Source organism: Chroicocephalus ridibundus, chromosome 7 (genome assembly GCF_963924245.1).
Source record: "Chroicocephalus ridibundus chromosome 7, bChrRid1.1, whole genome shotgun sequence".
Taxonomy (NCBI): domain Eukaryota; kingdom Metazoa; phylum Chordata; class Aves; order Charadriiformes; family Laridae; genus Chroicocephalus; species Chroicocephalus ridibundus.
Window position 1 is genome coordinate 15,458,863 of NC_086290.1, and position 14,853 is coordinate 15,473,715.

The following is a 14,853-nucleotide window of genomic DNA, read 5'->3' on the forward strand; positions in this document are numbered from 1 at the left end:
TGTAGTAATGTGTGTGTAGGACTCTTGGCATTATCCCTACCGCCTGCCTACTGTTAATCCGGCTAACTTGTCTTTTTTTTTCTTTTGTTCGTAGTACGTATGTTTGCTGTGGTTATCCAAATATGCAGATTGCGCAGTCTTTTCTGAGGGTGTTGCAAAGTGTGGTGCTTACACCGCTCCGGTTATGAAGTGTCAGAGGTCATAGCTGCCTGCAATGCACTTATCCCTATTCCAATGAGAGGTAAAGAAAAAATGATAAAATATCCTCCTAAGCTGTAGAGGTCTGCTCCATGTTTAAAAGGAAATAGATTTCATTTTATCCTTCATTCTTGTTGCCTTTTCAGAATTTCTGCCTCGTTAGGAGTGCAGGTGCACATCAGGAGTTGTTTGCTTTACACTGAATTAATAAATCAGAAAATACAGTTTCGTACAGCATGCTGGCATTTTCCCTCTATGGCATGGTACAGAGCAGAGGGTAACAAGGCAGAGATGTCTGGAAGTGAAGGTGCTGTGAAGTGCTTGGATTCAGAGACTTTTTGTTGGGGAGGGAAGGAGATATCTGAGTATCTATGCAGTCTCTTGCAGCTGTACATGTACTACATTGACCATCTCTGACAAAAAGCCATCTGGCATAGGCCCAAACAAATAAACGCAGACTCCCTTTGAATTTATTTTCAGTTCCGAGTGATATAGATTAAGTTCATGGCTACAGGGACCATACAGCCTTCACTCCTGGTGTTTTGCACTGTAAGTGTATTTTGGGAAGGGAGGCATCTTCTGCGGGTGACACATTAAACGTAGAAGCTTCCAGGGGAAAGCCTGAGCAGTGAGAAAGTCTAATGAGAAAAGAATAACACTTTCTGTCTTTGGCCCTTAATCTGTAGGGAGGGCATCAGTGTCAAGGGATGAGGAGGTGGCAAGCAGCATAAAAAATTGATTTGCTTCTTACAGATGCTGTAAGTCGGAAGCAATTCACTCCCTTCTCTTGAGCTCCACTAAGTCTCTAGCTTTAAGTGTACGGCCAGGATCCCTGTCCTTCACCTGCAGGTAGTGTGTTAGGGGCTTTACAGATAGAAGCTGGAAAGACTTTCCTAAGTGCTTCTGGTTTAGAGAAGAAAAAAAAAAAAGGAAAAAAAAAACCAACACAAAAATACAACAGGATGTCTTTTTCCTAATGGTGTCTTCACTTATGCATTTCCCTCCTTTACAGTGTTTGTAAAGACTTCTTGACCCTGTCAAACAGCCTTCTGGAAATGGGTTAGGGATGCGGTTACAGAAACTTCCCACTCAGCAGGGTAAGAAATCACATCTGCATCTAGCGCAGCGGCCACAGTGTGGCTGGCGCAGAGCTCTTCTTTCAGTCTTTTTAGCGCTGATGAAAGTCACAAGGCTGCTGTCCCTAGAGGTGCCTGTGCTTCCCTTCCGTGGCTTAGCACATGCGGAGGGTTGAGTCTTCTTCTGCCTTCTCAAACTAACAAAACCTAACCTGTTCCTTCAGGATAGCAGTAACAAAAGTATTGGTTTCTCTAGTGCTAATACTGTTTCTCTAACCTGAGGTTTATTCAGTGCTGTGATGGGCCACAAACTCAGATCAGTTGCTTTTTCTTCGTGCAATATTTTCTCTTGTTGGCTTAGAAGGAAAACATGCTTGCTGCCATTCCCCTGATCTAAGCAGGACCCCTGAGCCATAGCGTTGATACCAAAATACCAAGCTCTTAGTATCTACAGCCTTTGTTTTGAAATTTGGGGTAACTTGCAACTCTACAAATCTTGAAATACAAAACTGAGCAAAACAGGTGGGCAAACGTGAAGTAAACACTAGCCAGGGTTGCCACTTGGTGTTTAGCTGTCCTAGGTTCATTAGCGGTCAGGCTTCTAGATTTCTATTCTCTATATACGTATTCAGGCCCAAACTGTTTCTTGAATGGCCCTGTCTATATGCAAAGACATAAAATAGGTCTAGAAAACATCCCCTGCAAAGAAAGACTGATTACATTCTGGTTCTTTAATCAGAAGAGATTGCTGAGGGGAGGCAGCTTAATGTCTTCAGGTGCTAAAAGGCTGCTGTAGTGCAAAAGGGAATAATCATATTTTCTGACCAGGATGTATAGGAGAGCAGCCTGCCTGAGGAAACTGTGAAGTCTCTGCCACTGGAAGGCTTTCGGAAGAGGTTAGATGAGTCTGTGAGAAATAGCAAACACAGGTATGGTTGATCCTGCCTTGGGGTGTGAGCACGGACTAAGTGATCTTCGGAGTTCCCTCCAGCTCTCTGCAATTCTGTTGCATTTGCTCAGGCTTCTCCTCCGGCTGTAACAGCTGTGTCTTGTTCTTGCTCTAGGGTTTCTGAAATGTCCACAACAATAACACTGCTTAAGAAAAAAACAAAACCCCCAAAAAAGTGGGAAATATGTTTCAGGAATTCAGCTCAGGATTTCTCACGCCTGTGAGAAGGCGCATTTGGTAGATGTATCTCAGACAATCTACAGCAGTGCTGTGGCAGGGAGTAAGGACCGTGTAGTCCGTAGGTACGGTTTGGTGGCTTTTTTTTTAACCCAGCGTGTGAATGTTAAGTTTGGAGTGTAAGGAAATGGGGGAGAAGGAGCAACACTTTTTACTCATTTGTCACTTCCCCGATTTGCTTTTTGCTTCTAAAAATGCATGGTTAATTTTTACAACCGCAGGATGAAGCCCTGTGATTGCAGAATTTATTGCCCTGTTTTTTCTTGAGATTTTCTTCTTTGCAGGTTCCATGATGTCTAGAGTGATGGTTCAGCTCAGGCTGTGTATTTTTCTTTGATGAACAGTAACTTGATTCCCTTCTACTTGGCTCTCTATTTTCATAAGTTCCCGTGACTTCTTGGAGTTGAGGCGTCTGTCCCTCTTTCAGATGTGGTCACAATGCGGGTGAGAAGTTTGTAAGCTGTTAGGAGGAGGCGGGGACCGGGGCACTGGATAACTATGGAAACGTCTTCCCCTTAGTAAATGAAGCTAGTAACTGTGTGTTGATCCCTTCGCAACCTCTATTTCAATTGCTAAAATGTGAAACGCAAATCCAGTCGGATGTATTCACTGACCTCAACCTTGACCTGACCAGCCCTTTCCAAGAAGTACGTCCTCTCTGGGCCGCTCAGAGGTGGTGCTGTGTGCAGCTCTGACTTTAAGAGTCTGTCATTTAGGCCTCACGGCTGTTTCTAAAACTGACACTCTGTTCTTTTGCATGCCACAAACTGTTCTCTAGAAGGAGAGATTAAATAGGTTACGACTCTTCAGCTTGGAGAAGAGAGAGCTAGGCAGGGCTGTACAATGAGGAGCAGCATGAAGGAGGTGAATAATAAACAACAATTTGCTGTTTCTCACAAATTCAAATCTTACACAGCATAAAATTGGATGTTGTTAGTTGCTGTAGAGGTCAAATATAAAGGAAAAAGACAGTAAGACGTACATGAATCCATAAGCGACAGATTGTTGGAAGCTGGCAAAGTGTTCGGTGGGATGCTCTTAAACTTATTTCATCAGCATCTTTGCCGTGACACTGTCAGAGTAAGGAAATGGGAGGAGAGGCACTGTTGATCTGAAGCGAAATCTGGAGTGAGGTGATAACTTTAGGATTAGGAAGCCCAAGTTCGTTACCGTTTTAAAAGCCTCCTTTTCATTGTGGGCCGCTCTTTGTACCTCCGTTATTCAAAACCAAAATGTATTTCGTCATAGCTGGGCTAATCTCAAAATACATTGGAATCTTACTGTGATTTTTGCTAAGTACTAATACTTTCTGCACTGTGTTTTCTCTTCCTCTGCGGCAGTGGAATAGCAGGGGTGTGGGTTTGTCTGTGTGTGGGCAAACAATGGAAGGCATAGCCTGTGGGAAATTCAGGCAGCCTCTCATTTAAAAATAAATGAAATGGGTAGGAAAACAAATATACAGATGCTGAGAATTTGGCCTCACTGTCGAGAAGCTCTGGGATTTCCCAATCATCAATGGGCTAGAATGCCAGATTTTGGGTCTAGAAATACTAGCTTCAGTCCTGAAGCTGAGTTGGTTGTTTGCTGTGGTTGGCATCCTGTTCAGAGAATAGATGCAGGAATGTGGTCTCAAGAGATATTGCAGCTCAAGAGTTGCCATGGATATTAGGAAAATGTGCCAGAAAATCATTAAACCTCAGTCCAGAAACGCTGTGGATTTCCAGCCCTTCATCATACGGCACAGATGCTCCCTTTGGGCTGAGCAAGGCTGTCTGCTCTTACAGCAGATGGATCCCTTGGAATACAGCAGCAAGGGCTGCGGTGTTGCCTACAGCCTGAAGGCATGGGTTGATTAATCTCATCCACTTCTTTCATGCGGTGGAACAAACTGCTCTGCAGAGTTAGTCACAGAGAAGAAAATTCCATTTCCAGGAGTTCTTGCACTCTGTGTGCACACAAAGAGGTAAGATCTGGTGTGGTTTCCCCTACCAGTTCCTCCAAACTCTATAAAGAGAAGTGTTCAGGAGGCATTGCAGTTGGGATAGCTTATGCCAAACAGCTGCCTTAAGGGGAAAAGTGTCCTCATGTTCCGCTGACTTGACATCTCTCATGGAAATAGTCTCCTTTGCCCCTCAAGATGGTGCTAGACAAATGGTTGGTTCCGCCAGGCTTTTGAGGCACATCCTTAGATGTGTCACATTCTCTTGAGACACACCTTAACGATGACATTTGGTACATTAATGCTTTTGAACTCCTCAACCTTCATCACAAAGGATGTGGTATTTAAGTAGAAAAGTGACAGAGAAAACTCTGTTAAGGAGCCTGAAATTTCATGAGATTCCGCTATTCCTGCCAGGGCTGAAATAGCTTGAAATTATTGACTTTTTGGTAGCAAAGTTTCCCTAGACAGAGATAGGGCTAAGGGAAATGCAGAAGCACGGTGTTGTACACCCATTGTTATATTGCCATAAGTTTTGTACACCATTTGTGTTTGCGTATATGAGACTAGGTAGTCTTGGGATTAAGAAGGCCATTTATGTGTTGAACCTGTCATTATTCATAAAAGAACTGTGAGGGTAGTCAGAGCCTGCTTTCCTTTAGGCTCGGATTCGCAGGAATGTGTAGATAAATACATGCGTTGCTCTCCCTGTCTACAACTGCTAGGGTACTTCAATCTGATTGTTGCAGCTCGTGTCGATTTTGCGCTGATGAAGCTTTGACTGGGTTGTCCTATTTTTACTTGGCTGGCACCCTGCCCTCGCTATAGCAAATACTGACAGTGCTTGTCAAGGACAACACTGGGAACTTCAGTTCCCTTAAGTGACCTGGGGAAAAAAAAAAAAAAAAAGATTCAAGTTGAATCCACCTTGGCAGATGAATGGATGATGCATCTGGCAGGACATCCGGTGAATTCCAGAGATCTGCAATGAGGAATGCAAACCTGACCTCAGGTATTTTCTCACGAATCCTGGCAGTGTTTCATCTCTGTAGCATCAGCGGGCAGACACAAGCAGACACTGGTATCGCTGTCCTTATTAAACCAAGATTCATCTGCATATTCCAATTCTCCTAGCAAATACAAATGGAGGGAGCAGCATGTGGTATACATAGTAATCACTGCGATGGGGTTGGCGTTAACAGCTTACCTCATTAGGGGGAAGCATACTGAGTTGATTCATGAGTTTGCTTCCCTGTACTACTTGAGTTACCGAGCACAAATAGCATCCTTAGTTCCAATCCTTTTATCCCTACCCATGTTTTATCTGTGAAAATTCTTGATAACATTTTCTAAATAAATTAGCTTAAAGTGTTCTTTTTTTCTTACTAAATAGAGCTGACCTTTTAAATCCTGCTTTATACCTACTTCCCTTGTAGATTCCATTAGATTTTACTATCCATTTTTACTTGTAAGAAATAATAATAATTTTTGACTTTTTCCTCCTTTTCTTTTAGTACTGAACTTAACATTGCTTCATGTGTTGTACTGTCAAAATGGGCCTTTGGGAAATTAATTACTATTGCAGGTGAAGAGTGTTAGGATAAATCCGATGAAAGCACAGTCTCTTTTTGCATTTCCCAAATCTCCTGTAAGATCTAATGTATGCCCTGCAGCAGAAGCCAAACTTTAGATGATTTTTTTCTACCCCCCCCCCCAAAGTTGGCCATGCAAACGAGAAAACATCCTGCCTAATTATGCCCAGTGAGTTTTAATTTTATTTATTACAGTCCCAGGCTGGGATTGAAAAAGCAAACACTTAATATTGCATTCAACCCCACGTAAATACCTGCAGTGCATTGCAGACAGAATTAAAACAAACTGCAAAAAACCCCAACAACCAAACCAGACAATTTGGAATCCATTCTTTTCGTTCTCTCTGGTATTGCTGTTTTCAGTATATAATATCTGTTCTGCAGAAATGACAATTATTTTATATTCCACATTATTTTCTTAGTGTGAAAAGTCCTCTTAAGTTTTCCATTCTTGGTTTTATAGCAATGGGCTGGACATTTTTAGATCATGCTTCTTGAATTTGGGTCGTGATCAAAACTGGTACCAGTTGAAGACGTGAGAAGGCATGTCATCTACTCTCTTTTAAAACATTTCTGATTTGGGGTAAATCCCAAACTAGATTTGAATATTGCCTGCCTATATCTCCATCATAAGCCAAAACAAAACATTTACCTTCAGATACTAGAACACCTGGATCCTTTGCTAAAATTGCTCCATTAAATGCTACATACAGGAGGGGCTGTCCTGGCTGGTTGTGAGGATCTGATAATCCAGGTTGTAGTTCCTTTGATCTTTTGAGTCACCTTCAAAAGATCACGTCGGTCCTGTGAGTGACTATTTCCCCCTCACCTTTTTTATGCCTGTTTCAAATGTAGGCTCCAGGGAACGTGTTTACCAATAGCACAGGGCACACTGCGGCTTCGTGTCTCCTTTCAGTTTCTGTGTTAATTACGAAAATTGTGGACGGGTTTTCAAAAAGTTTTTCTTTCTTATGCTTGCGTTGGTACTTTGTAAAACACTGACAATTTGTTTTGTGCTTGTGCAGCGAAACCCACAATATTGTTAGAGATGCCTTTCTTTTTCATCAAGTTGTCCTTAACAGAATTTATCTTTTTCCTCTTTCTCTGTACTAACAACAAAGCAAAACGCGGGAAATAATGATGTGGAAATAGAAGGCGGAAAATATCTTAAATCCAAACTATGTTACGTGGTGGGGAAGGAAAAGGTGAAAAAAGTATTTTAATGACTTAATCCTGTGTAAAGATACAGTGGTGGAATATATACAGCGGAAAAAATAGTATTAGAAATAGAGGAATACATGATGTTCTGTGACAGTTGAAGAACCCCTTGGGTCCTTCCCAAAATCATGCACCTACATCACAAATTAGGCATGCTAATTAATGTAATTTAAACCATTGCAGGTAGCTCATTTTGGAGTGTGAGTTTTGGAAAAACCCCTCAAAACCACCCAAGTTTTAGGGTGGAAGGGCAGGATGCAGAGAAACTGACCAAGTTTTAAAAAAACCAAACCCACAAACAAACACCCAAAACCTGGGTGTCAGAATTAAAATCCCTGCCGTTCTGAAGACCACCCCCCTATCTTCTCATATCTGTTCTAATGTTTGAACTTAGCTGGATAATGCAGGTAATGACAGAGCTTCTCTCTCTGATAGCTTAAGGGCTGACTGACAATGAAGTGTAATAAAACCATGTAGAAGAATTCCCTACACTTGGACTGATATATGAGCTTTGCACCGTCAGATGAGCTCAGTCTGTGGTAATTATAAAACAAGAATATGTTTGTACAAAGCAAAATCTCTGTAAAAACAGGCAGTCACGGTGGAAGATGCTGCATCTGAAGAGGGGGGAGTTTTCTGTCCTTTGTGTTTCTTTAACGTGAATGCAAGGGGATGCTCAGATTATTTGGGCAATGCCATGAGTTGGTTTTGCCTGCCCTGCCTTAATTTTAAGGCTTTCTATTTTCCCTGACTTTGTTTCATACATGCAAGACCAGCCACAGAAAGCAGCGATCCAGGCCCATGAAGGGTTCACTGGTCTGTAGAAATACTGTGTTTCACAGCAAAATAAAGACAGGTTCTTCAGACTGATCTGCTACACTCACATCACCACATCTGAATTGGGAGACAGGTCGTGTTTTAATTTTGTCTTGTTCTTTTCCAGATAAGTTTGTTTATTTGTTGGGGTTTTTTTTCACGTGAAGCATGAAAATGGTGCTTAATTCAAATCTTATTTGTCTGATGTCACTGCAGAATAACGAAGAGCAGTACTGATCTGGTCCTTTAAAACATGTCTAGTAAAAGCTGTAAGGGGGAACTACAGAACTGGTTCAGGATGAGTGAACCGCTTCCTATATCTGCAAAAAAGATGGAGTTGGAGATAGTTAGCTTCTGTCTTTGATAGAGAGTGGAGGGACGTCCTACTAGTGCTATTTGCCCTGAATGAGACCCCTGTGGAGAAAGACGGCAGTTTGAAGGTTAGTAGGGGTCTACTTAAGTGGTTTTTGGAATCCAACTTGAGTGTGGAATTGAGTTTCTAGGGAGACCTGAATAGAGTTCACTCCCATTACTATTCCTTTAGAGTCAAAATTCATGGGATGTGCAACCCCATCTTGGGGGTAAATTAGAGGCCAACTGCAGGGATGCATGTAGGATATAATATCCTGCCCTTGTTTGTTTGATTTTTGCAGATGGCTTTTCTGCTTTTGCTTTGTAAAATGATGAATTCTAAATGGAACAGCTGTCTGTACAGGATGGTTTATTTGTTTCCCTTTTTTCATTTTCAAATTTATTTGTATAAAATCCTTTCTGCTGATGCCAAGCCAAACTGTCAGCACATTTACCTCTATTAAAAATGTAGGTGTTCTAACAACAAAGCAATCAAACCTTAAAAAAAACGCCTTTTATCTAAGTCATAGGTAACAGACTCTTTCTTCACTCGTGCCGATCCCAGCACAAACCTCCTCCCACAGTTCTGTCCCAGCCACATGCCTGAGGGCAATTGGTATCAATGTTCAGATTTTCTAAATGTTGGTCTCACAGTGGTATGGAAGTAAGGTGTCTAATAATGGAAATAACAGTACATTTTAAAAGTTTAATTATCAAGTTTTGCAAATCGCAGAAAAAAGAAAAACCTACCTTTGTGGTAATTTATTAAAATGACCGATTTTTTTTTTCTTTTTTTTATCTATTCAGTGTCATAGAGTAAATGACTTCCAGGATGTAAAATAAAAATTGTCTTTGTTCGCTTTACTCTTGTTCTTTTTGTGTTCCATGATTTCTCATACCATGATAAACCAAGGGAAGAAAATGTAAGTGGCTTAAGCAAGAATAAGTACGGCACAACACTTTTTTTAAAAGTTGTTGATTAGTTTTCCGAAGTTGCAAGAAGAGAGAGAAGTTGGGAGGTGTGGTCATGAGGAGGGAATGTGTGCTGAGGAAAACCAAAAATCTGGAGAGTGTTAAGGCTTCTGTAGCCTTTATTAGTAAACAATACCTGAAACCAAGAGAAAATAAAGACACCGTGATTCAAGTGGGGAGTCTTAATATTGTTTTTACTCACTTTTTCTCCTTTCCTCTCTCTGGTTCTGGTAGTTCTCTTTTCTCCCTTTAGTTAAGGAGACTTAGCCCGCTATTTTGCCACAAATGGACATCCAGAGGAAAGTAAGAATGGAATGTGCTCACATGGTACTTTTTTTTGGTAATGATCCCTGATATTCATTTGTTTTCGTCTTGGTGTAGACCCTTGAAGCGGTTACACTTCGTGTAGTAGCGTTGGTAGGTTTCTCTTCCAAACGCTTCTCTGGTCTCGCCTTGAACCCATCTCTTGTATCCAAAATACCCTTTGGCAAGGAATTTCAGATTTATGGCTCTGTAGAGCAGGGTGAAAATCCATGGTCCTGCAACTGCCCTCAGACTATTCAGTTTAGTGGAGAGACACCGTTTTACTGAAGCAAAGCACAGGCTGCTACAGTAACAGCATGAGTTTCATCGTGCATTCATGCCTACTGTATGAAGTCATACGTGTTAATGCTATACTTTGTTAATTATCCATTAAATAGCTGCAGCCCTTAAATAGGAAAGCAGGCTGAAATAAAATTAATTTGAGATAATATTTAGGCCAATGCTTTCTTGATAGAAAAACTTTTAACTTTCATGTGTTTTCATGTTATTACGTTGTTGAGTTTTAGGGACTTAGTGGTTTTCTCAAAATGATGCATATCGTCAGTGTTAATATTGAGAGCGTGTGCTCCTTTTTTCTTTCTCTCTCTGATAGTTCTCTTTTTTCCCCTCTCTATTTAGGAAAAATAGAGAGTGGTGCAGGCAGGATGTGTTGTGCTGACTATAACAAAATCTGAGAGGTGCTTATTGAAAGTACCGGGTTTATTTCCAGTCAAGTGTAACATCAAATGTGTAGAACTCCTTCAGCCTTCCCACTCAAGTAATTTTGTCATTGTTATTTCGTCATCATTCCTATCAAAGGGCCAGATTTTGCCCTCTAATGTCTATGCAGTTTGTCATTTGAATTCAAAGGAAGCACACATACAGTTTTAGAGGTGAATGTTTCATCTAAGGGCAGTGAATGCTTTTGTGCAGGCTCTGCACATTGCTCACTTAGATGGCTAAGGTGTGTGTTTTCCGGCTTGGCCAAAGGAAGGAAAATTTTATTTGCTTCATTTATTTTTTCATAAGATTCATTTACCATGATATATTCTATGAATTAATCTTGAATCCGGAAGATCAGAGCCCCTCATCTGTCACAAACTGTCTTAGGCAAATCATTAAATTTCAAGGTGTCCCAATTATGATACTTGCAAAAATTTAGTTGATCTGTTTGTTCGTTTCAATTGCAAATAGGTCAGGGGCTGCCTGCTGCAAATTTTTGTCTATGAAACCTTCCACGATACCACTCTGTTTTTTGCTAAAATAGCTCGATTCTACTAGAATGCAAATATTAATTTATATTTTAAATTATATGTATTTAAATCCTTCAACATGAGTATCTAGGACAATTAGCAAGTGGAACAACCTGTGATTTATCCATGCCTTGATTAATTTTAATCATAACTGTTTCTTAATTTTGAGTTCTCTGACAATTAGAATAAATTTTGCTTCTAATGAAGACACAACTGCTCAGCTAGAATGGGATTATGGTAATTATTAGAGTTGCAAAGAAATTTGTTTCATAAGCTCTTAGAAGGGTTAGTTATCTCACCAAAAACAAGATCAATGCAGTTGGTGCTAATTAAAGCAAATAGACTAAGGAATAAAAAAGGTTTAATTCTGAATTTATGAATATCATTAAAAGCTTACATGGATAGTTCGACTTACGTTTTGTGCATTGTTGGGGGAAGAAAAAGTGTCTGCGTTTGTAAGACAAGTAGAAATGAGAAGTGACCTTCAACTTTGTAAAGCCTTTAAAAGGAAACTCTTTTAAGGGAATAAATTTGGCTAAGCCTCTTCTATGGGCCTTTGGCGAACCACAAATGACTAGTAATGAGCTCTGCTGCATTGGGTTAATTAATAAAAGGTAGCTTAAAATAGGCAAAAAGTGTATTTCTCCATTACACTGATGATGTAAACTATGATAATAACACAGTATTGTTCTTTTTACCTCTCCAAAGAGCTTTATTAACATCAGATGTTTCTTGTCTCCAGCACCCCTGTCATGTGCATATAGCTACTGCTGTTGTACAAGGGACATAAATGAATGTTTATCACCAAATGGCAGGTAGAAGTAAAGGCAATATGCTGAGGGCAAGGGCAGGCACGGCCAGAGCACAAATATGAGCAAATCTGCTTTTACAGGCAAAATTTGTATGTATCACCGTAGAGCTGTTGAACCACTGGGCTTCTCCGGCAGCCTCTGGGACCAAGCTTTTGGGGAGTTGCTGGTTGGAGGGAGCTGGCACGGTCCCGCAGAGCGTAGCTGGGTGCAGATCCCGCACCAGCTATTTTCATTTGTTCCATCCCATAGGCTGCTCTTGCTTTCTTCAGCATCAACCCAAACCCTCTATACCCCCCTTCACCATTGCCAGAAATAGGTGTAATGGCAGAGGGTGGGCTGGGCTGTCCCTGTACCAGCAGGGACTTAGCCTCTGTTAGATGATTTCCCAGCATACCATTAAAAGCCAGAATCTCATCCCTTCTCAGACTTCCTGCCCTGTAAGGGTGGGACAAACCCAACAATTTTGGCCTTCTCTTTTTGTTTCTCGTTTTAGAAATAAGGTGCTTTCCACAGCACTGAAAAAAGCTCCCTGGTGAGCTGGAAAACCAGGCATACGTTTCCCATTCTCTTCCCTCAGTTTGTGTTGGAGGCCAATGATTAATAGAAGCTGTAACAAAGATTTTTGTAAGACTAATATATCTTATAATTGGTTTAACAGATGTTACAGATGGTTATAAATAACATACTTTCTTCTTGAATTCCTTATGTCTCTAATATTTGAATAATAAATTTTGGCTATAAGAACTGAGTAAGCGTTAATAAAAAATAATTAATCTTTCCTATTAATTTTTATATGATCTTTATAATTTTATGTACAATGGTATAAATAGCGATCAAGCAAACCTAAGTTCTAGAACAAATCTCAGACTCACGCTTGTAAAGACAAGTATTTCTGTATGGATGCATGTACTTGCATACAGCACGTTGAGGGTGAGAGGTTAGTCTGAGAGGCCTCTATGCACGTAGGCAGCTTTCTTTGGGTTGTCAAATGTTTGGGATCTCTAAACAGCCTCGGACTCAAAATGAACGCTTGGCTGCTGGGGCTCAGGAGGTTGGTGAAGACAATGGCCGTTGTGACATACAGGTTTTCTGCTTGTACGCCTGAAATGCGTTTTTGTTGTACGGATTCTAGAAGAAAAAGGCTGACAGCCACAGTTAAAGGCAATGTGCACACTTAAATGCAGAAACATTTCTGAAGGATAAGATGAGCTACAATAAGATCATTTCTTCAGCTAGTACAAATCTAGGAAGCAACAGTGACTTCACCACTAACACCACTGAAAGATCTGGGCCATAAAAAGGGTTTTGAAGCTCGATTTACAGCAAAGCAGATCCAAACGGAGTGCTGGTGTGCGGGAGATACATTGATTGCCTGTTTTCTATCCACCCAGCCTTCACAATTGAATCAGTGGTTTAAACAAGTTACTCATTTTTCAAAAGTCAAACACACAGTGTAAAAGACATTATCTAATATACGGTAAGCGGGGGGCAGGGGAAGGAAGAAAAGGCAAACAACGGAACAAGCTCTGTGTCCATTTAGGCTGGTGTAACTCCATTGCACTGCCTGCGTTTACACCCGTGTAGTTCAGATCAGCGTTCGCTTCTTGTCCTGGAGACTGAATTTATCTCCCACAGCTTTTGTTTCTGTTCACTTACCAAGCTGCATGCTGGTGTGCCTCTTTCTTCTTTTAATAATTTGCTTCACAATAACACTTTAGAGGCATACCAGCCAAAATGAGAGAAAGAAGAGAGAGTACAAAACTCATAATTGAAGCATATTTTCCCCCTCGCTTCTGAGATTTTCATGCTGTTTGTATTACCACAAATGTAACTCAGCCTAATTTTGATAACAAGGATGCTGGTTTAATCAGAGAACAGGGGATTCTCCTTTGAAACAATATTTCAGTTGCATTTTCGCCTGTTACTCATCCTTCTCTGTGCTTGGAAAGTTTGTGACACTTTAATTGCTAACAGGCGGAGGACAAGTGGAATGTTTTTATTGAGTGGTCCTTACGTACTTGCTGGATACATTAAATGTTGTTGTCTTCCGTGCTTGTATTTGAAGTGAATCACAGGTCAAAGGAATAAGTAATTATTTCGGGTTCTATACAGCGATTCAGTCCAAGGAAACTCTTGCCTGAATGAGGAAGTGAGACAGTTTTGTAATTTTTTTTTCCAGCACACTATTTTTACCAAAACGTTTATAATTAACTGCATTTTTTCTAAAACTGTCTCCAATTAGATGTTTACCCAACTACTGTGAACACGGAGGAAAATGCTCTCAGTCCTGGACCACCTTTTACTGCGATTGTAATGATACAGGCTACATGGGAGCTACCTGCCATAACTGTAAGTAAATCCACATGTACAGTATTTTCTATTACAGCTGGTGTGTTGAGGTGCACATAAACCAGAGAGGAGCTTTGTGAGAGGTCATACCATGTGGTAGGATCCAGCATGTTCTGACATGGTTTGAACCAGTCAAGAATTGGACTGGGAATGCCACAGGAATCGATTTGCAAGTATGCATGTTTCTTGGCAAATATTTTGGAGGAAACAAAACTGGATTATTTTAACTAATTTTCCACATTTGTTTTCTCACATTATACATTGATTTGGAGAATCTTATATTCATTTATGTTACATACAGATCATAGACGCATGGGTCATAAGACATTTAGTTTAATTTAGCTGGGCTGAGCTGGGTGATTTTAATCTGTGTTTTGGGCTGTACATCAATTTTTGCATCAAAGAAGCACCACGGGCTTCTTTGTTTTTAGATTATACAAAAGTTCATGTTGCAAGAATCTAGTTTTCAAGGTTTTATAATTTTGGAATTTTGTTGAGCTATTATTTGGGCTGCTGCTATTAACAAGGATACAGTATCTGAAACAGTAGCAGTAGAAGAAGTATTCAGCTACCGAAATTTACAGCAGAAGGAATATTAAGGTGGTTTAAACATGGTGTTGTTTTTTTTTTTAAAAAAGTATTAAACAGTAGAGGCACAGCGTGCTTGGAATTCTAATGAAAATAGAGAGAGAAAGGGGAGACCAAAGTAAAGCCTGTTCATATAGCTGATTAAAAGGGGAAACAGTTAGAAAATAAAGGTAAATTTCGTGTTCTGTCTCTGGAAATAA

The 14,853-nt window shown here is 40.4% G+C and overlaps 1 protein-coding gene across 1 annotated transcript in view; it reads left to right on the top strand.

Moving 5' to 3' along the window:
* The window catches only part of CNTNAP5 (contactin associated protein family member 5), a 298,702-nt gene that overhangs the window by 164,613 nt on the left and 119,236 nt on the right, over positions 1-14,853 (top strand). Inside the window, exon 11 of the mRNA XM_063341381.1 lies at positions 13,959-14,065. Coding sequence (XP_063197451.1) covers positions 13,959-14,065 — 107 coding nt within the window. The remainder of the gene's footprint in view (positions 1-13,958; positions 14,066-14,853) is intronic.